The following is a 25,482-nucleotide window of genomic DNA, read 5'->3' on the forward strand; positions in this document are numbered from 1 at the left end:
CGAGTCCCAGAGATGAGACCTGCATTTATTAGGCATTGCTGATAAGCCCTAGATTTCTAAAGATGAGAATACCAAAAACAGTTGTTCATCACAATTTTTTTTTTTTTAATAGAAAAATACTCTGTACTTTTAAGAAACAATAAAACAATGTGCATAGCAAATGTGATAAAATCCTTTGCTTATCAGGTTTCAGAGCCAAGAAAACTGTGACTGTAAACCGAAAGAGACATCTATTCAAATTCTGAGGATGAGTATATTCTAAAAAAAATATATATATTAAAATAATACTCTTAAAACATGATAGCTGCCATATTAAGACTTGTAACAAAATGTTTTGTTACTAATCTACTGTACATCTGTTCTCACACATTCAGGTAGTATAAGGATAGGGGACTGTGATGTCCCTTTGTTTACAGGTACTATGACAAAGATTATTGTCCGGACACATCAAGAAGTGCCAGCTCTTGAATCTCCTGCAGCAGTGCGTACAGGCTTTTTCCCTGTGTTTGCTGGTACTGCCGGTGTTGTTTGCCAGCTCTCTTCTCTGCAGCCTCTTCTTCCTTTGCCAGCTGAGCCTCTATTGCTGTACGAGTAACCTCTCTGACTAGATCATTTCTGGCGTGGTGAGAATTGGATATGGAGAGCTGTTCTTCCTGAGTTACGTGGGGTTTGTTGCTGACTATCTCCAAGCGGATGTTGTCTGCATGAAAGCGGGACGTCTGTATCCGAATTCTTACCTAGAACAGATTGAAAGAGCAATAACTAGACAGAAATATAGGTCATATAGGTACAAATAATCCTGTAATATTACAAGGTGGTGAACACAATGCACAGCACTTAGGCTGAGGCCCCACGTTGCGTAAGCACAGCTTCTTTTGTTACAGATTTTGTTGCAGTTTTTTAAGCCAAAGCCAGGAGTGGATTGAGCAGAAGGTACAAGTATAAGTACTTCCTATATATTCTCCATTCCCTCTGTAGCCATTTTTGGCTTTGGCTCAAAAAAAAAAAAAACTGCAGCAAAATCTGCAACAAAAAAAGCTGCGTTTCTGCAATGTAGGGCAGGCCCCAGCCTTAGGCCCCACATTGGGGAAACGCAGCTTTTGTTACAGATTTTGTTGCGGTTTTTTGAGCCAAAGCCAAGAATGGCTATAAGAGGAATGGGATATATATATATATATATATATATATAAAGTTCTTATACTTCTTCCTTCTGCTGAATCCACTGCTGACTTTGGCTTAAACTGCAATAAAATCTGTAACAAAAGAAGCTCCGTTTCCACAACATGGGGCCTTAGCCTTAAAGAGGTTTTATAAGAACATCTTCTAAGGTTAGGGGATATAAATGACTGATCACTGGAGTGGGGGTTGTGATCTCTAAGACCCACAGCAATCACAAGAACACGGGATCCCTTTGTGAATGCAGACTTTGTGCGCGTTCATGAAAATTACTCTGTTCACGTATTTGGGACTGCTAGAGATGGACAAACGCACAGAGCACCAATGTCAGATAAAAAGCTGATCCACAGGCGTCCTGGGTGTTGAAAACTGCCGATCTTTAGCTGATGATCTTAAATCTTATATGCCCAGGAAAATCCCTTTAACCATGTGGAAGAGTATCAAATACTTTGAGTCAAGAGTCTCAACCAATTTTAAGTGGAGTTGGGATCAGAAAATAAAGTTGCCAACTTTGACTTCAAAATAAAATGATGAATGATTATTCATTATATTCTACATTTAATTAATTAATTATATGCTCAGTTTGTTATAGATTTACTAGCATAAGAATTCAGTCACTAATAAATCAGAGGATCTTTACTGCTTCTGTCTGGCCAAGGCAGTCAGCCATTTATGATGGAGTCAGAATCTGACTGTCGTAAAATAGAGAAGTCAGAGTAGGATTTGATGGCTTGGCCTGTTGACTCCACAGCATACACTCCCATCCAGGTCCAGTCTAGAACGAACATCCTCATAGAATCTGATCAGATTAGTTGGACAAGACCAATCCCTTCTAAATCCATGTTGGTGCAGTGTTATACGTATCAGTGAGCATCATCCCCACCACAAGGTCATTTTTTAATCCTTTTTAAACTGTAATATATCTGTATGGTAGAAGGGATTGTGTTAGTAATGAGGTAAGAGTTCGGACTTGTACTCACAGTCACATGGTCAAATAAACCAATTGAAGTTTCCTTTCCTCCCTCTGTTACTACAGTGATTCGGTCAGGGAGACGCTGCAAGGATCCTGTCGTCCATTTTGAGCAATCATCACCAAAGGATAAAACAAGTCCATCAGTGTTCTTAAGATATGCTGGTCCTTTAATGCCATACCTGTGTAGGTACACAAAAAAGTGTAGATGACAAGTCTGTATTGTGAAATGTGTAACGTGTGCCAGAAATAAGACGGTATTCTCATTATTCTTATAATATGAGAGCAGTCAGGGAGAAAATATCTGTATTGTTTTCTTTGTGTGTACCCTTGATAAACCATGCAGACTGAATACCGTTACTCTACTACTGCAGGTAGCACATTGTATGCAAGTATGATATAGTATTGCTTAGGGGCCTACTCTGTTGTCCGTGCACCAATTTCCTTGTGAAAATAGGTACTCTCCTTTCAGGCTATAATATCAAAGGCAACATTTTTTTTGCCATTAGGCCCCTGAATCTTATAGTAAGTAGTTGGAGGATCCAGCAGAGCTAGAAACCCCTGACTGCTTTCTTATTGATCCGGCAGTCTGCTAATACAGTATTCGGATCGCTGACAGGACTGTGCTTACTGGGCAGCCAAAGGGACAAAAGAGAGCCATTGTGGAGGCAGGATTTGGATTTTCCAAACAGTTGTAGAAAACTGTATTGATACTGGCAGAATGAGCACAGCTTCAAGAAGAAGAAGGAGGCTTGGCCGAAGAACCTGAAAAACCACCTGGAGACAGGACCAGGACAAGTGGCAGGAGGGGTAGGTACCCGCCTACAGCTCTAAACTTCAAACATGGTGGTGTAAGGGCAGACACAAGTTAAGAATCATGACCATTTTGCCTTTAGCTGCTAAACCCTCCGTTCATCAAGTTTGATACACGTGATTACCCATAAAAAATATGGTAAACTGGCATTTGTGGTCATACAACCAATGGAACCCACACCAATCAAAATGAGGAAACCCTGTCCCCCTCAGTTGAATGACCACCATGAATGAAGAAGTCAAAGTCTATGGCGTCGATGGAAACAGCTGAAACATAAGAAATGGTTGCACTTGGTTGTCAGTTTTTCATACCCTTACAGGGGAGATAACCAAAGCAATACAGAACAATTAAAAACTGTGGATTTTTGGAGGGGGAAGAAAGAGGGAATTAATACAGGAGAATTTAGGAGGAGGAGGTCCCATATCTTGGTCCCCCCACCGATCTCATATTGTCAACTTATCCCAATGTTAGGCCATCAATATGAAGTCTTGGAATTCCCTTTAAACTAGAAACACATTTACCTGGGTATGAACAATAGCACTCCATTGGTTCGGATGGAGTATACTATGGCGTCACTAATGCAGCGTTGGTCACTCTCTGGATCTTGATCTCTGAAGAACATGCACTGGAACAGCTCTGTAGACTGTTTCTGGCAATGCTGGGCAGCCTGTAATACAAAACAATGGGAAGTTCAACTTCTGCCTTTTAGGGAAACCTACGGAAGGTGAATGATTGGCACAGCAAGAAAATGTACCATATTCCTTACCCGATTACGATTATTTATATGACGGCAAAGCTCCTCCAAGTCCTTGTTTCCAAGAAGATGTTCTCTTGGACCATTATTGATAGCCGCCAGAAGAAGCCGATGTACTATTATATCAGCATAGCGACGAATTGGGGAAGTGAAGTGCGTGTATTTATCAAGAGCCAATCCTAAAAGATAGAAAGGATATACAAAATCTATAATCCCCATAACTCATACATATATCCATGGGATAGGTGATCAATATTGATTACTATTGATAGCTGATTGATGATTGAAGCCACTGCAGTGCACAGTGCCATACATTGTGTAGTGGCCACAAATTGGTACTGCAGTTGTCTCGAGTTCAAGTGAATGATATAGCCGACAAGCATGCTCATAAACATTTTGCTATGTATAACTCTGGGTTAAGGAAGCAATTTGTACATCAAGTTACTGTACAAAGTGTGATAGGAAGACTACTCAGGGGAATGATAGAAGAACTCTGCAATGTGCCCTCATTCAAGATTTGGATGCTTTAACACCTTTCCACACTGATCTGCTTTGTATAAACTCATCCCCCTCCCCATTGGCATCTGTAACATTGAAAGAAGAAGGGGTAAAGGCAGAGAGAGCCGACACAGCCAGGAGGATTGTGGTGTCCGATGTATCAGCAGGATAACCACCTACATAAAGGAGTTCCATCATTGGTATTAGTCTTCTATGTATATTTAGTCTACGTCCTATATTAGTTGGAGACTTTCAGAATGAGAATAGCCATTATTCATTATCCAGGGTCAAAACTCAAACATAATCCAATAAATGCTGATATGTGTACAACATTGCGCAGACCACAGCACTCACCATAATGATAAAACTCATCCTCAGTGTATGATCCCGTAGAGAAATACTGAGCATTGGACATGGCCTGTGTCGCCATTGTTCGCAATAACCGGTTCACCAAAGGATCAGATGGGTCATTTGCTTTATCCAAAGAATCAGCTAAAGTCTTGTTTGTTCTGGAAAAAAGTGAATATTAATACTATCAAGTTCTGCACAGATTCCAGTAACGGAAAACATAATGACAGCAGAGTATAATAGCAAATCTCACTTGTCACTACCCATTTGAAGATTAATACTGGTGTACAGGACTGTGGTCCATATGTACTAGATGGTGTGTAAGTTCACATAGTACAAGGTTGTCAAAATTACAGTCTGTCAGCATACTACACAAGCTGTGGATACCCGTGTCTACAAGGGATGGCCTTGCTTCTACAGAGCAAGGTGCTGCAGGGACTATCGGACTCACCGTGTATCAATGGAAAATCCTTTTGCCTGCGCACTCTCTTTTAGTTCCTTAAAAAACTCCTGTCGTGGGGGTGGGTGAAGTCGGAGTAATGCCTGCTGTGGGTAACTCTCCCAAATCTTTTTGGCCACCCAGTGATTTGCTAGAATCATACATTCTGCTATAGTCTCGTGAACCTGCAAAGGCTGCTTAGGCACCAGGTCATCAATGCTGTGTTCCTCTCCAAGCTGGACTCGAATTTCCACCCCTTCCAACTCCAGTGCACCATGTATATCCCTACGTGACCTGACCGCTTGAGCGACCTCTGTCAATTTACGTATGGCCCACAACAGACGATCCAGCTGTACAGAGTCCTGTGAAAGTGGCTTCAGCTCAGGTTCAGTGCTAAGTGGCTCAAGGTCTCCATCCAGTAGCTGCTGCGCCACCTCATAACTTAGCTTGTAGGAAGAGCATATGATGGTCCGTCCGTACCACACTCTGCGGATTTCATAGGTTGTGCTGTCCAGCTCCCACATTACACTCACTGCATACCTGGGAGAAGAAAAAATGTCAAATATAGACTAATGGGAATAATAAAAGCCACACAATCAGTATATTTTAGAAATTAGTGCAAATAACATCACAAGTAGTCACACAATCAGAACCTAGTGTGAATCGGTTGTGTCGGCTTCGATAATTATGTAGTATGGAGTGCACGAGAAATACACAGAACTCTTTCTGCCTCTCTCATAAACACATAGGCCCCAAAGGCAGGGCCAAAATAGTTAATATTTTGATTGCTGAGAAATTGCTCACTAAAACAGTGTTATAGTCCTTCATTACATTTTATGTAGGTCACAGTTCACATTTATGACTTTAGGTGGTGCTGTGGGTATTGGAAGGAACAAGTATTGTTCTACATAATATTGAAGTAAATAACATGACTGCTCCATTATCGCAACCATAAATGTAAACAGGCCTGGGTTTATAGCTTGCTATAGTCCTGCAGATAATTTGGACAAAGTGACTGATGATAAACATTTATATACTTTCTACCAAAATATTTCCAACCTATTATAACAATGAGAATATTTATGCTCCCATTTTTTGTCTTGGCAGATTTCATTTATGGTTACGATGGAACAGATGTAATTTTCCCTCTTTCCTTATTTGTATTTACCTGGGAATATCACTTGTGGTGTTGTGTATGTAAATAAACCAATACAACAGCACCACAACACCCCAACAGTAAAGGATGGGTTCACACAACTGATGTCCGTTACAGTCATACATCATAGGATGACAGCAACAAACATTAACTGTAGCAGAATAACAGAGACGGAGCCCCCTCTGTCTGTGTGTGTTCCCACTAATATCAATGGAAACTGCATGGTGGACACTTTTTTTTTTACTTTATGGTAAATGCAGACTGACACCTGATAGAGGGGGATTTGTCTGCATTTGTCATTTAATGTCTGTTGCTCTCATCCTATAACAGAGAACAGCAATGGACCCTAATTGGAAAAAGTCCTTCATGCTCTATTGCAGAACGTAAGTACCTGTGAGAACAAAAAATTATTACTACTACAAATACACTATATGCTGCAACATTACCTGTCCACACTGCCAAGCAAGGAGCACAGATCTGCACTGAGGATATGAGGCAGCATGTCAAAGCGACGGTCAGCAAGGTAGTAGGTGGTGGCCCTGTGCCAAGGAAAAAAAAAAAATATAGAAATAAATCAAGAGGTAGAATAATAGGAGTGATGGTGAATGTGATTTGCTACCAATAATAAAAAAGGATTGGGGAAATGGGAAATATGTTAGTGTATTTGTAGTTGGACATGTGGTAAGCACGGGCAGCTGATACTGTAAAGGTGCTATTTACCCTGGATTGTCCCTTTTAAGACAGCATTTCCCCAGTTAGAAGATTAGGATAGGTTTTTTTTGTTGGGGCCTCAGTTATCACCTATAAGTGCACATGTAGAGGAATTTAAATTTGGGAAATTTTAACGCCATATCTTATATATAAATGATCACTTATGCCAAGTTCACTTTTCTTTCCGCTGATGTCAGTCCATGGGGTCTGTGGGTTTCCGCATGTAACCGCTTTTTAAGCAGATATGGCTTCTGGTTTTCGGGCCCCCAAGCAGATCTGAAGGACAGAAACCTGAATGCTAGTGAGAACCTAGCGTTAACCATTTCATCACCATTTCCAATTTGGGAGAGGAGGGGGGTTGAGGAATTAAAAAAACAAAACGTCATAACATTATTTTTCACATAGGCATAAGATAGCTTCTTTTTTGCGGTACTGTTACCATCTAACACATATTGGGAAGCTTTAAAAGAATTAATAGCATGGCGGAGCTGGAAAAAGAACCATTGCACCAGGTTTTTAAAACTTTTTTTAAAAAGTTTTGTTTTTCCTTGCTTTACTCTGGGGGTCAGTACAATTAGAACAATATCAAATGTATACAGTTTTTGTTATGTTATAATTAATACAGTGTATAGAAATATATAAAACTGTGGGAAGTTTTTTTTTTTTTTAGTATTGTCATTCTGACTTTTTTTTATATTTCTGTCTATGGTTCTGAGTGAGGGCTCTGTGTTGCAGGAAAAGCTTTACTTTTTATTGATCCCATTTTCGGGAATGTATGAGCAAATTAAAAGAACATTAAAAAACCCAAAAAAAACAAAACACATTGCTCAATTCTTCAATACTGCGTCTGTCCAGCACAGATACTCCGGCAAACCCCAACAGGTCCCTCTTTAGCAGCAGCCAGTGATGATCTGCCGTAATGTGCCGTATGTAACCTTCTCAGCCTGTTGGTGGTCTCTGTGGTCATGTGTTATACTTACAGCTACAACACTGACTCGCAGCTTGATACAAAGGCTAAGAGCGGGTTCACACCTGCGTCCGGTCTCCGCTTTGCAGGTTTCCATCTTCTGCCCGAGAAACTGGACAGGAGACGGAAATCAGTAGGCAGTTTTCAAACCCATTAATTTGAATGGGTTTGCAAAGTGTCCACCCGTGAGAGTCTTCTGGTCGCTGCGGCGAAACAGTTTTTTTTTTAACCGGACACAAAGTTGTACATGCAGGACTTTGTGTCCGGTTAAAAAAAAAACTGGTTTCGCCTCAGCGACCAGAAGACTCTCACAGGCGGACACTGACTGCCGGGTATCAGTCTCCTGTCCAGTTTCTCGGGCAGAAGATGGAAACCCACAAAGCAGAGACCGGGTGCAGGCGTGAACCCGCCCTGACAGTGACTGCTGAAGCATCTGTGCTGCACTGGAAAGGCACAGGAGAGTGTACTGTACTTGTTGCTCATCTATTAAGTAGTCACACAATCCCTATAAAACAATATATATTGGCTTCATGATGTTCTCACATGATGGAAACATCAGAGCAGATGCTGTGACCTCGTGCTGGGATATGCAATTTTTTTAATTTTTTTTTTATCTTACTGACCTTGATTTCGCTTCCATGTCTGTGTACGAGTTTGGCTTCACAAAGTGTGTGACATCTGCAATGTGAACACCAAGTTCTAAATGACCACTCTTTAGAGCACGAATGGACAGGGCATCATCCACATCCTCACAGCCCTTTGGGTCTATGCTGAATACCAGGTGAGTCTCCCTTAAGTCCCGCCGGTCACATTCTTCTGGATCCACTCGCCATGGGTTCTCTGGACTGTTAGTTGGCATTTCTGCAAGCTATTAAAAGACAAGGATATAACAGTTCTCTGTAAGGCATATTACATATTACCATGCTGTATTAAAGCTGAATATGGCCATCTAGTACCACGGGAGAAATACTAACCTGGGCTTCAGAGAAAGGGTTCATGCTAATACTGTTTTCCACTAAAACAGTTGCAATTTCTGCTTCTAGGTCTCCAATACGCCCTAGCGCTCGCACAAAGTGTCCATTTGGATAGAGTGAGGTGGACTCCCAAGAATCTATCCTCACCACCACCCTATAGTCCTAGTCAAAAACAAAAGAGTATACATAGGACTTAAAGTCATTATCATGTGGTCATAGTCATGACAGTCTAGTAAAACATGTCTGTGTAGTGTACCTGCAAAGCCTCTGCTTGCTGGGTGCTGATCCGGATTTTGGGAATTCTATAGTCCCAAGGGGTCACAAGAACCTTCTGGGCATTTTTGCCCTGAGTCTGGATTTCTTCCTTAGATGGAAAAGTAGCCACATAATCTCTCCAATTCCTCTGCAGAACCCCCATGACACGACCTGCAGACATATAACAGCAGAAGTTCACCACATGTGAAAAACCAATGGCCCAGGCTCTGCATATAAGACATACAGATGCTTTGCACTGTTTTCCCCAAATAGTCACTAAAAATACAAGACCTCTACTCACCAGTCATCATTGCCTCGCTCTGTGTATCCACAGCCCTCTCATCTGCATCGTTCTCACACAACGCTCCAATTCTCCCCTTCCAGTCACATTTAGGAAGAATTTCCACAGCCACCACATCTCCATGGATTGCTCTATTCCGGGCCTTAGTACCATGGATCAAAACATCACTTTGTAGGTCTAGGATATGAAGTTATATTATGATGTTCGAATAAAAACTAGGAGTCCTAGTAAGTATCTGTGTTAGGTTCCATTAACCAACAGGACAAATAAGATTTTGCTGTATAGATTAATACTGTAGTGAACCTGTCACTAGAATATTCTGCTTTTAATAAGCCAATATAAAGTGGGTTTCTGGCCACCAATCAAATTTTCATCTCTATCCTGTGGATAGGTTATAAGTAGGAAAATTCGATTTGGGTTCAGAAAACCCCTTTAAGGCTGGGCTCTCAAGTACGATAATTATTATTATTTTCTTCCCCCACACAATGCCCTATGGACAATGGATCAAGTACGGTAATTCTGACAGATTTTTGGCATACAATGTGATACGACCATATTGGAATATCCGCGATAATGGGCTGTGAATGAATCCAACTGCATTGGTGTGATAAATAAGTGCAATTTATTGCCATGGAGTTGTAGACTAGTGCTCCACTACCACATTGTGTACATGATGTGCTGCACTACAGCCAGATGCAAACTTGCATGTTATATCATAGCCACAGATGTCTGCAACTGGGGGAAGATGTTTCAGCTTATGATTCCTGCAACAATTGCATTGGATTTTTTTGTGATCCTAAATAGGTGACTTCACATGTGCACATGATCCAATAGAGATGAGCAATATACCAGGCATTTGCAATCCCTGTGCACTGTTAAACCCTATAGAGCAGGGGTCCTCAAACTGTGGCCCGCGGGCCACACGCGGCCCGCCAAGCACTTCTGTCTGGCCCCGCCGACAACGCCGGCAGGCGTGCATTTATAATGAAGCTCCTGGGGAGCTCGGGCCAGGCCATGGAGCGCACTTCACTTTACCTATTGGAGGGCACCGCTCCCGATGTCTGTGCGACCTGCTCTGCCTCCGGCCCACTGTTTAAAAAGTTTGAGGACCCCTGCTATAGAGCCTTGGTTTAAACAGGCCACTGTCTATAGGCATTAGGTGATTATTGGCCGGATTCATTGATTTCAACAAGTCCAGATAAACTTGTAATGAATCTGGGGTCTCCTAAAATCTGCCAATAAGGATTGGGTAGTTGGATTTCTACTGCCTGATCCTTTTTCTTTTGGAAAGATAAAACATATAGGAGTGATGCAGCTGCTTTCTCACCTCTCCCATACACATGTACTGTATGGCTAAGCTGAGCATGCATGTGTATGTGGAGATGAGATGACGTAGCAGTTAGATAAAGGCTCTTTCTGCTCACAGCTATTTTATATGCATTACTTGCTTTTAGGAATTTGAACAGTTACCTGTATCTTTCCCAGCCAAGCCCTGGAGACGTACAAAGGCTTCTAGTTGGGAGCGATGCTTGTTGACACTGAGCACACCCTGCAGAGGGAGAACATAAGAGAATCATGTAAGCAGACATTGTATTTGCTCTCCATACCGCCCTCTCTGACCAGTGGGGTCTGACTTACTTGCTTATATCTTCCAGACTTAATGCCAGCTTCCAGAACTTCCACTGGAAGATGTTCCTGGTACTCCTTCCCATTACTCTCCCGACTGTCAGTCTCACGCTCACAGAGGGACTGCCGAACAGACTCGTACAGTTCCAGCGCTCCCTTCAGATCGGGCCAGAAGGTTTCCAAATAATTCTGTTATGATAGCCACAGGTTACAACAGGCTTAAGGCTGAGCTGCACTAGTTTAATAATAGATTTTAAATTGAAGTAGAAAAAGATGAAAACATTTAAAGAGTCTGTGAATGAGGCGCATAATGCAATAACCTTACAGTGAGCTGCCACTATATTCTATACACATTTGTATGCCCTAAATGTGAACAATGGGGTCATTGTAAAGGTGCCATTATATTTGCCACTGCACCTATGCATCAATACTGCAGTATAGAAGTACAGTGACAAATACCGCAGCGTTCATGTACAAGAAGCAAGTCTCTTTTTTCAAGGTGAATAGGGGCGCCATGGTCACAGAGGGGCACCCTGATTCTCTTTAGACCAGTGTACGTTAATATTGTTGAGCAGCGGACACTCAGTATATGAGAGGTGAACTTCAGAAATATCGCTTATCACTGAAACTGCACATCCTTCTCATTGCCTATAGTATGCAGAGCACAAGTCACTTAACATCATATTTGGCACAGTCACCTCTACAGCCCTCTCCTTTAGTACTGTAGAGATGACCATGTAAAGACAGGAGCAATGTATTACACTCTAATTGTTTCTGCTCTATAATGTAAAAGGGAAAAAACTATCCAACAAAATGTAATGTTATGATCAGTAGTTTTATTAAGGTGGCCCCTGTCCAACAAAAGGCACACATTAGTAATATGGATGACTTTAGATGACTATGCATAAGAGGTCAGGAAACCAGAGACTCTATGACCATGCAGAAGACAGTATACTGCTCTGGATTTCTACGGGGCCCCACTGTACGCCTCCAATGTCACATTGCAGCATGTGAATTTTTTTCTGTCATGGTCCATCTGAATCTGACAAAAAAAAAGCATTCATGCCATGCTCTATCAGATGTCATATTATGGGGGTATCTTACCAAAATTTGTTTCTTTTAGGGGTTAGCAATGCTGTAATACAGTGCTGTATTGATCTCTACAAAGCAGTTAGAAGGGGGAAATCTTACGGAACTCCACATGTATCCCTACGGCTAACACAATGCTTACAGGGAGGGAAAAGCCAAATTATAGTAGAGAGTTCAAGTCTGTGAAACCAAATCTAGCACAGAACTAAGTAACCACAATACAGCCACCTATTACTCTCCTTATTATCTAAATGCACACAGCGGGGGAGATTTGTGACTACTGTAACTATTTAAATTCACTTGCAGTTAATGTGGCAGTTTTCTACCAATCACTAGACTTTTTGGGAAGTGGATAGGGCCAGAGCATGGGCATGGCCACCACCAGTGCCATGTTCATCAACATTGATACTAGAAAAGTGGCATAGTTGTTGGCAGAATAAACAACGGCCCCATGGCTGCCACAGATTTACACCTAGGCGTCAGAAGGAAGTACCTAATGTATGATGAGGCACAGGCTCTTCACGAATTAACTGCTTCCTGCACTGATATATGGGACATCAAACATCAAGACCGGAGTATATCAGTCTTGATGTTTCCTCTCCCCCCCCCCATTTAAGTCAGTAGGCAGTCTGCAGAGCTAATGAACACAACTAGTTAATGGGCTTCATGCCTATGTATTTCGTAATATAGCATAATATACATGTCTAGAGAAACTGTGTAGAGAAAATGTACATGCAGAAATATCTGGACATTGCACTTGACTATAGTCTAGTCATTTACCTCCGAGGACATTGTACTGCACACACTGACCTTAAATGATAAGACATAAACCCCCTCGGTTTCATTGCTGTATCTTTGGATGACATTTTCCTTCTCGGTCACCATGATGACAGGAATCATAGCATGACAGTGCTGGTAGTACCAAACACATGAGTTGTAAATGCATCTGCAGACAGTAGAAAGACAAGTACACTGGAATTATATTCACGTGATAGCAAGTGACATCTGTCATAACACTAGAATATGCTGTCACTTGCTGAGGGCAGAGATCACCACCGATAACAAGAATGAAGGTGCCCTTCAGTTTGTGTCTGCTCAACAGCACTATTGTATAGGTGGTGTGCAACAAATTAAATGTACAGCGGAAAGTGGCAATAGCGGAACAGTAGAGCTAAATTTATTTATTCAATTCCAGGAGGTGTAACAAAGAAACATTAATGCACAGATGGAAAAAAAGTTGCTTCAGAATTTTTTTACATTTTTTTTTGTTTATTGCTACACCAGGCACGTCAGGAAAATCACTAAGGTGTAGTCGCATGGTGGAATGTGGCACTGAATTTAAGGCAGAGTCAGCCTCAAATTCAGCTCCAACTTCTGCCTGAAACCAGCTTCCATTGATTCGAATGGGAGTCAGATGCTGATTTTTTTTTCGTTCAAGCTTAATTTTATCAGCTAGAAGAAAAAAAATAAGTGTCATACTAAATCATCAGGCGGATTCTGCCTAAGAACTCCTATTGAAAGTGTATCGAAATGAATGAGACACAGAAAATGTCCTGGTTCATCTGAATGATGCAGAATCTGCAAATTCCATGGCAGACTGAAAAAGTCAGCTTCAGATTCTTGATACTGAACTTTCCTGCTAGGAATAATTCAGTTGAGTGAACATATCCTAAGGGTGCATTCACACGGAGGAAAATGGTACTGAATTTGGTGTGGAATCCCCATCAGATTCAGCACTGCCGAAAAGCAGAAAAAGGAACTCATTGAAGTCAATGGGAGGCTTTCTTTTCAGAGCTGAATCAGACGTGGATCCCACACCAAATTCAGCACCATTTTCCTCCGTGTGAATGAACCCTAAGGGGGCGTTCATGCATAAGAATATGACGCTGAATTTGTTATGCAAAAAAAGTTCATAAGTCACTGCTGTGCTGAAGTTGGCCAAGGTAAGCTATAAGTCGGGATCACTGGAAACTCCAAATCAAACCTAGATCTCATGTTATGCAGAGTGTTCTTCTTCAATAAATAAAACAGTGGTCACAATAATAATTTGGAATGATCAATACTTAGGTAGGCACAGTACCTGGTTTGCCAGTCTTCCACAGACTCTCCCATCTCCCGAGGAAGGTAGGCATAATGCTGGAATTCATTTGGGAAAAAGATGCAGTCGTGTCGCGCATCACGAAGAATAGAGCGCAACTTTTTATACTGCCTGGAAACAGAAAAACATACATTTAGCATGCTTTGATGTCTACTAATCTAATACAGGATGGAGCTATAAGAAGTGTGCAGCGCTTAGTATGACATTTATCTGTGCACAGAAAACTCTGCAGCCTCTTTATTGACTTTTTTTATTCTTTATGCAAATTAGGTAGTAAGGGCCACGTGGTCCCCATCTGGACAAGTGATCTAGGGGTTGCCTGAACCTGCCCTGGTTGACAACGCCAGCCTTTTCCGCCATCACTGCTCTCCTCATGGGAATATCCCACAGGTGCTGTTCAGTTTGAACCTAGCGCATGCGCAGTTATGAGTTGGACAGGGCTTACAAAGAAATCCCCTGAGCACTTGGTACAATTGGGATCAGCCTTGTGCCACCTAATTTGCATAATTGCTGAAAGTTAATGTTTCTGCACTGAATATGGTATGAACAGCCACAAGGTATCTGTTCCCATGTCGCTAGGTGTCCTACCAAGTGCTGGGAGTTATCTGGTGGGATAAATCATCTGTCAGACTCCTTCACATTCTGCACGCTGCCTACAAATGATATAATTAGCCTTTTTGTGATCTTGTGTATTATTCATGAGATGTAACCCATCAAGAAGGGACCACTGACATCACTAAAGCACCACTTCACGTCTGCAGCTACTACTCATACTGTAAAGACCTCGCCGTCTCTTCGGATCCGATACTCCCACCCTCTGAAATCTCTCATGCAGGTGTCACCTTCCTCCTATAGTCTCACCTGCAAACAAAGAATTCTTGGCTTTGAATCCATGGAAAGCGTGCTAAAAATATACTAAATGGGTAAAGGAGCGGAGAGCTGGGTAAGCGTTAAGCAGTTAAGTCCCCGGGAGCACGTCCCTCACACTGGATGCTGTCCATTAAACGTCATAAAATGGGAAAGCTGTGAGGTTCACTGATAGCCATATCTGAACGGAAATCGTTACACAAATCAAATTTGTAGCTGAGATAAAGTGCAGATTTATCATCTCTATGGCCACTCTGGATAAAACCCTGTCCGAGAATATATAATGGATGTTAATTGTGTTTGTACGTTCCTGGCGCAGCATGGCAAATTTTCTCTAGTGGGTGCAATGCCGGAGAAATTCGCTTGGATTTCGTTAGAAAAGTGATCAAGTTCAGCAGTATATATTATTTACACGCTGAACGGTATACTTTTGTTTTGCTGAAATTTTCCAACACCTGCCTAAAAGTAATGCTTAATAGTAAGAATAGTAAGAATGCTTAATAGTTAATAGTTTATTTTTTTGTCATTTATCAAAATTAAATGAATGAAGAAAAAAAAAAGAAATATTTGATGTGATCATCCTTTTGATTTCTATCAACTAGCTAGATTTGTTGATGAAGAAATTCAGCAGAGAGAATGTTCCCATCCCATCTTGGAGAACTAAGCACAGATCCTCTGTGAATGGAGGCTTCCTCCAATCCGTCTGTCTCTTCATGTAATCCCAGACAGACTGTAAGATGATGAGATCAGGGCTCTGTGGGGGACATATCATTACTTCTAAGGCTGCGTTCACATGGAGTAACGCGCCGCTCATTCCGACACCTAAACACGTGTTAGAGTGAGCACAGTAAAACAGAATCCCATTGACTTCAATGTGATACGTGCGTATCACATTGAAAGCTATAGGTAAAAAAGCCTCCCATTGAGTTTAATGGGTAGCGCGTGCAAGACCGAACCCATGGAAGTCAATGGGATTCTGTTTTACTGTGCTCACTCTGACATGTGTTTACGTGTCAGAATGAGCGGCGCGTTACTCCGTGTAAACGCAGCCTAAGACTTTTCCTCCAAAGAGTGATCACAGCAATATCATTTAGATTTCATTTTTGTTCATTCACTTAATTTTTTGTCAATAGAAAAAAAAATAAAATTAACTATTAACACCTATATTTCTGTAAAGAATTTTGCATTTTTTCCACCCCACCCCAACACAGTAGTGAATGATAGAAAAAAAGCAGCATGCACTATTTCAATTCACACTGCATAGGATACGGACTAGAAGACCATCTGAGATAATAATCTCTGCCGAATTCCAAGTCTGCCTTCTACATGAACCTATGGACTATCATCATTGCTGAAAAGCTTGTGTTTGTGGTCCCTGCAAATTGGGGAAGTTTCCATAAATCCAAGCGAATACCGCTTATACAGTATAAAGTAAGTAACAATAAGCAAAATGGGTAATTTGTACCTAAAAGCTGCCGAATGCAAATTTATCAAGTTTTTTCTGAACACTTTTACAACATGTATGAAAAGGATGTGGCTTACTGAGAAAGGGATGTGGCTTACCAGAAACTGGGCACGGCCTCGTATGGCACAGTTATTGTGATGTAATGAGGTGTAACATACACACTTATCACCCAGCAATAGACCTTGGATAAATTGGGCACATTTTAGGACGGTCTCGTCAGACTGTGCACGGTCTAATATTTAGGCAGTACTTATAAATCTGCCCCATGTATTTGTAAAGAGGCTCAACAATGTAAACTGTAATATGGATCTCAGAGGTAAGTGTGCTAATATCTTATTATCTTATACATATCTTATGTTTTTAGCTTAGAAATGAATGTACAATCTGCACAAAGTATATTTTTAGGCTACCTGGCGTAGCAGTTGTCATAGTAACTACATAAGGTATGGATATGGCAGGGTTTGAAGACCTAAATGGTTCCACGCTGAAATAGAAGAAGATATTATTGTTTGAGCGCATCACTATGCCTGTACATACAATATATACGGGCTGACATATTGTATGGGAATGGGAAAAGTGCAATTGATCCAATGATTCCCAGAATCCACTTCGTTTGCTTTACCTATAAATCCCTCCTATGGTTTCTTTCGCATGTCCTGGCCAGCAGCTTGAAAAACAAAGCCTCTTATACTACTATAGCTATGAACAAGGTTATAGACACTAGACATGCTGTCTCCTCACCTTCACTGCCTTATAGAGGAAGACAATTACAGGCATTACAGGGTGTGGACATTATATAGCTGGTTTATGTCCATGCACAACCTTAAAGGGAATCTGTCCGTTTGATAGAGGACACTAAACCGCTCACAGGTCCTTATGGAACAGGGGTTTTGTGTCTCAAATCAACCTATTATAAAGCCATCCATGCTGGCAATAAAAATAAAACAGCTTTATATACTACACGATACTTTAATCACCCTGCGGCTGTACTCCTTGCGCCTGCGCAGTCCTTCACTGAAGCCAGAGGAGTACAAGTGGCGCGTACCTCTGGCACATGCGCAGTACAGCTGGGGTGTAGGTCCTTGGCTTCACTGAAGAATTTTGCAGGTGCCGGGAGCACCAGAGAGGAGTTGGACTGATGGATGGATTTAAACAGGGCGATTTTGGACACCAAACCCTCGGTCTATAAGGACCTGTGGATGGTTTATTGTCCCAAATCAACCTGACAGGTCGAAGTCACATGTTAGAGAAAAGCTGGATTTTTGTTGCATAATTTACTGTATTTTTTAAATCAAAGGAGTGGATTTAGAAGAAGAGTTATTTCTTAACTGCAGCAAAATCTGCAACAAAAAGAGCAGTTTTTCCACCATGTAAGGTCTCAGCCTTAAGGGGGTTTCTGAGATTCTTGTTTGATGGTCTGTTGTTAGGATAGTTCGTCAATACCTGATCAGTGGAAACCAGACCCCTTCACCGATCAACTGTGACGCCTGGTACTATTCAGTGTACAGAGCCAGAAGCAGATGGCTCCATTCACAGTAGAGTGGTTGAGCCATGCTATTATAGCTAAGCTCCTATTCACTTCAATGGGAAAAGAGCTGCAGTAATGCTGCATATTCACTATACAGTGGTTTGCTCATGGTCACGTTTTAAAAGGCATGACTATTTCTTTATGCTCTAAATTGACATTATATTGCAGGTCGGTATGTCCCCATTGTCAAGAATCAGTTATTTTTATAGAATAATTTGCCTACTTTTTGTGCAGTAAATATTTATTTTGTAAATATTAATTTAGTAATAACTAATAATTTACACTTGTTTTGATTATATTTTTAACAATGTAAACATTACAGGACTTGCACACTAGGGGGCGCTCTTGCTAGTATAATACACTGCACTGCAGTGTATTATACCAGTGATGCTCACACTGACAGTCACAATAGATGTTTCATTGCATTTAATATCTGAACGCTAAAGGTGGCCATACACCATAGATAACTGTGGGATGAGACAGCTATTCCTCCAAACCCAAAAAGTAAACATGCAATCTTGGCTCAGCTGAGTGTGCACATGTTCCTAATAGAAGGAGTGGAACAAGCTACTTCTAGGCACGTTTGCTTGTGGCTTATTTCCTGCAAGAATGAAGGATAGGGAATGAGGAAAGTTGTCAGCGTAGTGACAGTGGTGACAGCGTTACAAGAGACAAACATATAAACTATGGAGCGAATCTTCCTGATCTGCATCTTACAAAAAGAACTAATTTTTTTCTTTCTATAAACCCAGAGCCGATCCCAGTCCATTTGCATTCCCCCGCTTTCTCGAGTTTCCAGGTAAACATTTCTTCTCGGATTGACTTTTAAGTACATCTCATTAATCAACATGAGAAGCCATTGATTTTTGGAGAGAAAATTCTGCTCCTCTCTCAGACCTGACCACCAGATGTAGGATACTGGGTCCATTTCACACAATTAGATGGTCACTCTTATTTCTGTAATTGGAATACCCTCTAAAGCCATGTTAAATGCCTCCATTACTTATGTCCTTACTTATGTCCAATCATTCGTACGGGCAGTGTGCGGCAAGCACACGGACCCCGTTATAGTCTATGGGGTCCGTGCGCTTTAACTGCACAGCGCTTGCAGTTGCGCTTGTATTCCGTCCAGGGGGGGAGGGGGGGTCCTCTTACGGACTCCTTCTGTAAGGAACTCATAAGCTAGTGTGAACCAGGCATTAGTAGTGTAATGGATTTCATTATACGCTCACATGCAATTCCTTCTATTCTAATCGATGGAAGGGAGAAGCCTGTGACGTGACCTCTGCTATATGCATCTAAAAGAAGAAAGAGAAGTCACAACAATAAAAAAAAAAAAATCTCACTTTGATCAAGTTTGGTCCCGTGTTACAATAAGGCAGCATTCACACAACCAAGTTACGGCAGTGAAACCAAGTCTGTGTGTGCTGGATTTACGGGCTGAAGACTATGTGAGGAGACAGACTCCTAGTTATACATGACGCTAGGAATCCCTGTAATCCACAAAATACGGTCCCGTAGTGATTACGATATGAGACAGTATTTTGCAGGGACTCCTAGCATCATAGATAACTATAATGTTGAGTCAAGCTCCCCACATAGTGTTCAGGCCTACAAAAATAGCGCACACAGACCAAATTTCATAGCCGATACTCGGTCATGAGAACGTAGCCCAAAGCTGACAAATCTATTAAAGATTGGGCCTAGTTAGGAGGGAGTGTCTGATGTCGCGAGGCAAATCCGCCTGAAAGAATGAGCATCTCACTTTTTTTTTCCGGGAGCCGGAACAATTTTTGTTCAATGGGAGCCATCTTTCTGGCCAGGATTTTGAGGCAGATACGGCCTCAAAATCCTGACCAAAAAACCCTGTGTGAACTTACCTTTAGTGTCCTGTGTCTGGCCGCTCCCCCTGTTAAGCCCCACCCATATTCTTCAGATGAAAATGGAACTGATCAACAGGATGAACCCCTCCGCAGAATTTCTACAAGACTATTTGCTTCAGGAAATTGCTGCAGACCGGCAAACAGTGCAGCAAGACGATCTTCTGATTATGCCTATTGCTCATTGTCAGGCTTAGTGCTCCTTTAAGAGCACATGTGGATATTCAGAAGCTGATCATAGCGATCTTCCCCCCATCTTACATTTATATTGAAGTTCTGAAAACAGCCGAGCACACACCAGCCATGATAGGGGGCTGTGGGACCCCTATTCTGAAAACAACTAGGGATTACAGAGAAGAGTCCCACATTTATCAGACACTTATGGGAATATACCCTCTCAAGTAATTCATTCATGTCCACATCGAGGAGAACAGATCTGGATCAGGACTCAGGCATCCGAAATGTGAATAATGTCCTATTATTTGTAAACTTCATTAATGTGCAACAAGTGTCCATTTATTTATTGATCAGCGCTTTATTTAAGTCAGTCTGACTCTCCTTCCACATCAGATATCAACTGCATTAGGCTTATTAAATAGAAATTAGTCTGGGAAACTAATCATTGAATGCATTTAATCCAACAGTAACAAAAGAATCCAAGCTGAAGCCTAGAAAGGTTTTGTGCACCTTTACTATCTTCTGACATGTTATTGAGGCATGTTACAAGATTATAACAGTGAGGTCTGTACATAGAGCCCCCAGCTTCCTGATGTGATCCAAAAGGCATTGGGATGCTCTAGAGCACCTATAGGATTCACAGATTCAGATCTACAAATTAAATTGGCAAGGATATTACAGTCTTATCAATTTAGGATGATAGGAATGCCATAAAATTTCAAGGTCAAGAGACATGACCCTAAACCTGACTATACACTTCCAATAGCTCTTGGCCATATAAGAGTTCAGCTAACAGGTATCTTTAGTGCATATTCACATGACAGTTTCACAGCTGTGTGCTAGCCGTTGTTTTAAACAGGCAGCACATGGCCCCATAGGGAAAAAAAACAACAGATCTATTCACATAATTGTTTTTCGTTAACAGTTCATGTGACCGATCCATTACAGTACAGAACATGCTATTTATCGGGCCATTTTCACGGATCTCCCAATAAACCCAAGTCTATGAGGGGTCCGTAAAAATAGATTATCTTGGCTGTACACTCTGATGTGAAAAATGTACCGAGAACACAGCCCTGTTATGTGAATGAGCTCTTAATCCTGTAAAACACATGCATTTTCTATCAAGCATGCATATGTTCTGAATATGGACTGGATAGTAGGCTCCTGCCAAACGGGAGATTCTCTCACAGAAGAACAAATGGATCAGGCATGTTGAAATTCATCTGCCTCATCCTTCTCCTCTCTGACATCCACTGTAAGGGCTCATTCACACGGGGCAAGAGGGGGCAGATTATGACGCCGAATCCACCTCAAAATTTGCCCCCTCACAATAGAGATCTATGTGGACCGCTAGCATCGTTTTTTCCGTGAGCGGTTTGTTCCTGCTCACGGACAAAAGCGAGCTACCCTTTGTTCAGGCGGATTCTGCAGCTAATTCAGCCGCGGCGTCTGCCTCGCAACAGCACCCTACAGACCAGGCTCATTCATTTGGGCCTACTCCGGAGCAGGAAGCCGCCAAAGTCGTGGCAGGCACATTTTGGTCCTATTCTAATGCGGCTTCCCGCATCATAATCAGGACCAGAATACCCGGTCCCTAGCCCCGTGTGAACGCCCAAAGGAAGACTCAAAAGGCCTCAACACACATTAAATGGTTGCGAGATGCTGATGAAATTGAGTTTGGCTGACAAGAATACTAAAACTTTTTTGCTCTACATATTCATGGGGGTCACTAACTTCAATTACCTATTCAGGTGAACATCAGAAGACTCCTTTTAGTGCTTTGGCTTGTTTAGAGAATGCATTAATAGTGGTGGTGTATAAGATCTGCTGCTCTCTATAATGGAAGAGACCTTCCATAAACCTTGCCACCATAGTTTAACACCAGTTCCAAGAGTAGCATGCAACCTCCCTTTTTATACTGTAAATTAAAATCACCATACGGCTTATTAAGACGTTGCGCATATTGGAAAATTATACCGTCCAAACTAGGGGATCGAAATATAGCACCAGCAGAACAAGGCATTTATGGACACGAATGTCACTAGAGTAGAGTCAGCACATTTGATACAGCAAAAACCTACCGTATATTACATGGAGGCCTTTGTCCTTGATGACCATATTTCTAATACAGCATATGGACTGAGGTTACCTTAAACCTCTGCAATCTATCCCCCCATCTAATTTCTGGGATCCCCACTGATCACAGAACAGGGTTATCTTTCTCCCTAGCCTAAATGAAAAGGTGGTAGGAAAGGCATATCACCGCTCCATTCATTTCAATGGGACCAAAGTAGATAACAAAGTCCTCATGTTTGGACCCCAACTGATCTGTAACTTATCCCAAATCCTGAATATAAGGGATAAGGTGCTGATTTGAGAAAAATTCTTAACAGAGACAGACCCTTTAAGGCAGAGAACCATTCACTGACGTTTTAGAAATAAATGATCTCACTGTCTCTACCTTTGAATTTGACATCCATATAAAGTGCCCATTTACATGCTCTTGAAACCAAAGCCATCAGACTTCAAGATTTACCTGCGTCCTCGCTGATGCTGAACTGCTTGACATGCCGTCTGCATAAAGATGACGCCTCGTATCTCCGTAAACTCCAGCAACTCCTGATAATCTTGGAGCACTTGACAGTCAGGGACAACGTAGTGTGTAAGCTCTTCAGACAAAAGTTTCCCATCTTAAAAGGAGAACATAGGAAATTAAATGAAATGTAAATACAAACCTAAAAACAGATGTTACAACATATACTATGCCTACATTCAATCTGCATGGAGTGTACATTCTTGGTTTTGTCTAGAGATTTGCTGTAATAGTCTCACCCATAACACACAGCAGCTTGTTGATCCATAACAGGTGACCATTATGTTATACAAAGAGTTAGCTTTAGGTAAGGGGTACACAATAACTTGGGTTGTGTGACATGAAGACTACAATGTCGCAGTGTGAGTGTATAAACTGTTGATGCGGTTACATTACAACAAGCAAGAAATCCAAACCTTTACTTGCAGGTCACAAGTTGCAGGATATTCTGCCAGCATAGACTTTCATGTAAGTTGCGTGCAACAGCAATCTGGCGGCTGTAGTTCTTATAGATGCTACAAGTATATGACATATAATGAAAGCGCACTGTAAAATGGTGGTGCAACACAAAAGAGCAGAGTAATAGCACACATATCTAATGTCGCCATTTAACCCTGCTCTGGCAAGCTGAATCTGTAATACCCCTTTAAGGGCTCATGCGCAGGACAGTGCCCAGGTCTATATCACAGACTTGGACATATGATAATGCTAGGGAGCCTTCACATGGAGTAAACGTGCGTGTATTTTTGCAAAATACACATGTAAAAATAAGACTCCCATTGACTTCAATGACATTTTACAGGCATATTTTTACACGTGTATTTTTACACATGTATTTTGCAAAAATACACACACGTTTACTCCGTGTGAAGGCTCCCTAATTCTGCCAGGGAAGAAGCCTATGCCATAAAGACCTGACAGCCCCTAATCCCACCTCATCTCTGCCCACTAACTTCAAATTTGAGGGTCCCAATGTAAATTCTGTAATGGGACCCCTCCTGCCGTGTGACACATAGAATAACGCTAGATTTTATTTGCCGGAGGGACCTTTGGGGTCTCCTCAGGGTCAAGAAGAAACTACTACAGCTACAGCCCTGCCCTGGGAACAGATTCAATGGTCAAACAAGACTGTGGGACAGGCGTTCTCCTCTGGATATACCATAGAAGCCCAACAGGGATTTCTACACCTCAACCGCACATCTGCCTAGTTATACCGTCATAGGGGACAGTTCAGACTCGTCATTCAGGACACTTGGAAACTTGGGTTACAATACTGGGAGCTAAAATAGCTGCAATATCATTAGTCACCCAGCTCTCCCAGAACCAAACAGAAGTATGAAGCCTGAATAACACAGTTACTATAGGAATGGGAAATCAGCCACAGGTCTGCAGCTGTAGCACATAACTACAGGGGTGTATACACTATATATACACCGCACAGCCCCTCTGTGGCATCACACTATAGTGCCCATGTTATGTCAGAGGCAGCGCTCACCCCGGGCACAGGCTCGGCACAGCGGACTCCCGCAGCTCACATCTTCCCTCAGATAATGTTCTCGCACCGCCCGCAAGGTCCTGCCCCGCTGCGTCTTCAGATGGAGGATCCGCTCTGTCTTCAGCATAGCTGCGGCCTAGCTCAGGCCCGAGCCGGGGCCTTTCCTGCTTCTCCACACCCGGAAAGACCAGGCCTTCTTCCAACAACAGGACTGAGCGGGAAAACACGCCCAGCAAGGAAACGCCCACCTACTACATGTTGTGAAACCTTAGACGGAGACGCCCAAAGGGCTGTATGTAATGTGGCTATGTCTATCTATCTATCTATCTATCTATCTATCTATCTATCTATCTATCTATCTATCTATCTATCTATCTATCTATCTATCTCTATCTATCTATCTATCTATCTATCCATCCTAATCTAATCTTTTAAAGACCACTTGTTTTCATTTCTTCAGCTACTTAAAAAAAGCAAAAACATGTGTATCAGAAAATTACACAGACGCCTCCACATCTATCAATTCTTTTTTTTGTGTTTTGATTTCGTTTTTTAGAAAAAGCACCTGTGGAAACGTTTTCCATGTATTTTGTAGACAAACGCTTTCAAAGATCCACCTCTTGCAATAATGCAGAGCATTTAGAAGATAAGAGATGAGCTGCAGTAACCCAGCTTGGAGCTGGGTGGGGGTGCCAGGTGCCCATACTGATCTGATATTGATAGCATAACCTCTTACCGCCCCTTAGTTAATTCTGTTCATGCCCTTCTTGATGTTGTGAACTTTTGTCGGGCATAGGCATCCCACGCTGTGCTATACAGGGATGTAATTTCGGGCATGTGCAGTCGGCTCTGCCACCTCAGGTTCAGGCAGAGCCGACTGCGCATGCTCGGTCTGCCATTTTGCACTGGTCTGATACACGAGTGTACTGTGCCATATGCTGTGCCACTCTGCACAAGATTTCATCCATGTATAGCGCAGCGTTGAATGCCTACACAAGACAGAAGATGAAGAAGGGTGTCAACAATATTAACTAAGGTTAGCGAAAGGTTATGATGTGGGCGTGCTCAGAGCACAGGGAATAATGCTCCCTGAGTGTAATTTGCATATTGGAATAAACAGATTTTTACAGAAACGACACGGAGAAGAAGAGAATGGAAGGTAGGAGTAGAACAGCCTTTTCAGGCTATTCCAATGTGAACAGAATTAACTAAGGGGTGGCGAGAGCTTATGAGGCAGGGGTGCTCGGAGCACAGGGAGGAATGTCCTCTATGCACCCTGAGCGTAATTTGCATATCCA

The 25,482-nt window shown here is 41.9% G+C and overlaps 1 protein-coding gene across 1 annotated transcript; it reads right to left on the reverse strand.

Annotated features, from left to right (window-relative positions):
- Nucleotides 1–199: 199 nt before the first annotated feature.
- DIS3L (DIS3 like exosome 3'-5' exoribonuclease) lies at nt 200–24,398 on the reverse strand. Its single transcript, XM_075273105.1, has 17 exons — nt 24,185–24,398; nt 22,633–22,786; nt 14,159–14,287; nt 12,889–13,024; nt 11,002–11,178; nt 10,834–10,912; nt 9,364–9,540; nt 9,064–9,233; nt 8,808–8,969; nt 8,457–8,701; nt 6,602–6,694; nt 5,012–5,539; nt 4,567–4,721; nt 3,727–3,893; nt 3,482–3,627; nt 2,157–2,328; nt 200–737 (listed from the first exon to the last, which is right to left on the reverse strand). Exons 1-17 carry the CDS (start codon nt 24,309–24,311, stop codon nt 432–434), a joined length of 3,123 nt encoding a protein of 1,040 aa, XP_075129206.1. The 5' UTR covers nt 24,312–24,398; the 3' UTR covers nt 200–431.
- Between the last annotated feature and the right edge of the window lie 1,084 nt (nt 24,399–25,482).

Source organism: Leptodactylus fuscus, chromosome 5 (genome assembly GCF_031893055.1).
Source record: "Leptodactylus fuscus isolate aLepFus1 chromosome 5, aLepFus1.hap2, whole genome shotgun sequence".
NCBI classification, from domain to species: Eukaryota; Metazoa; Chordata; class Amphibia; order Anura; family Leptodactylidae; genus Leptodactylus; species Leptodactylus fuscus.

Excerpts from the sequence above, each read along its gene's own strand:
- DIS3L (XM_075273105.1), bottom strand. The coding sequence starts at position 24,311 with ATGCTGAAGACAGAGCGGATCCTCCATCTGAAGACGCAGCGGGGCAGG. Across the intron at positions 11,179-12,888 it reads TTTATGTCTTATCATTTAAG|AATTATTTGGAAACCTTCTG; the intron begins GTCAGTGTGTGC and ends CTATCATAACAG. Across the intron at positions 2,329-3,481 it reads GTGCTATTGTTCATACCCAG|GTATGGCATTAAAGGACCAG; the intron begins GTAAATGTGTTT and ends GTACCTACACAG.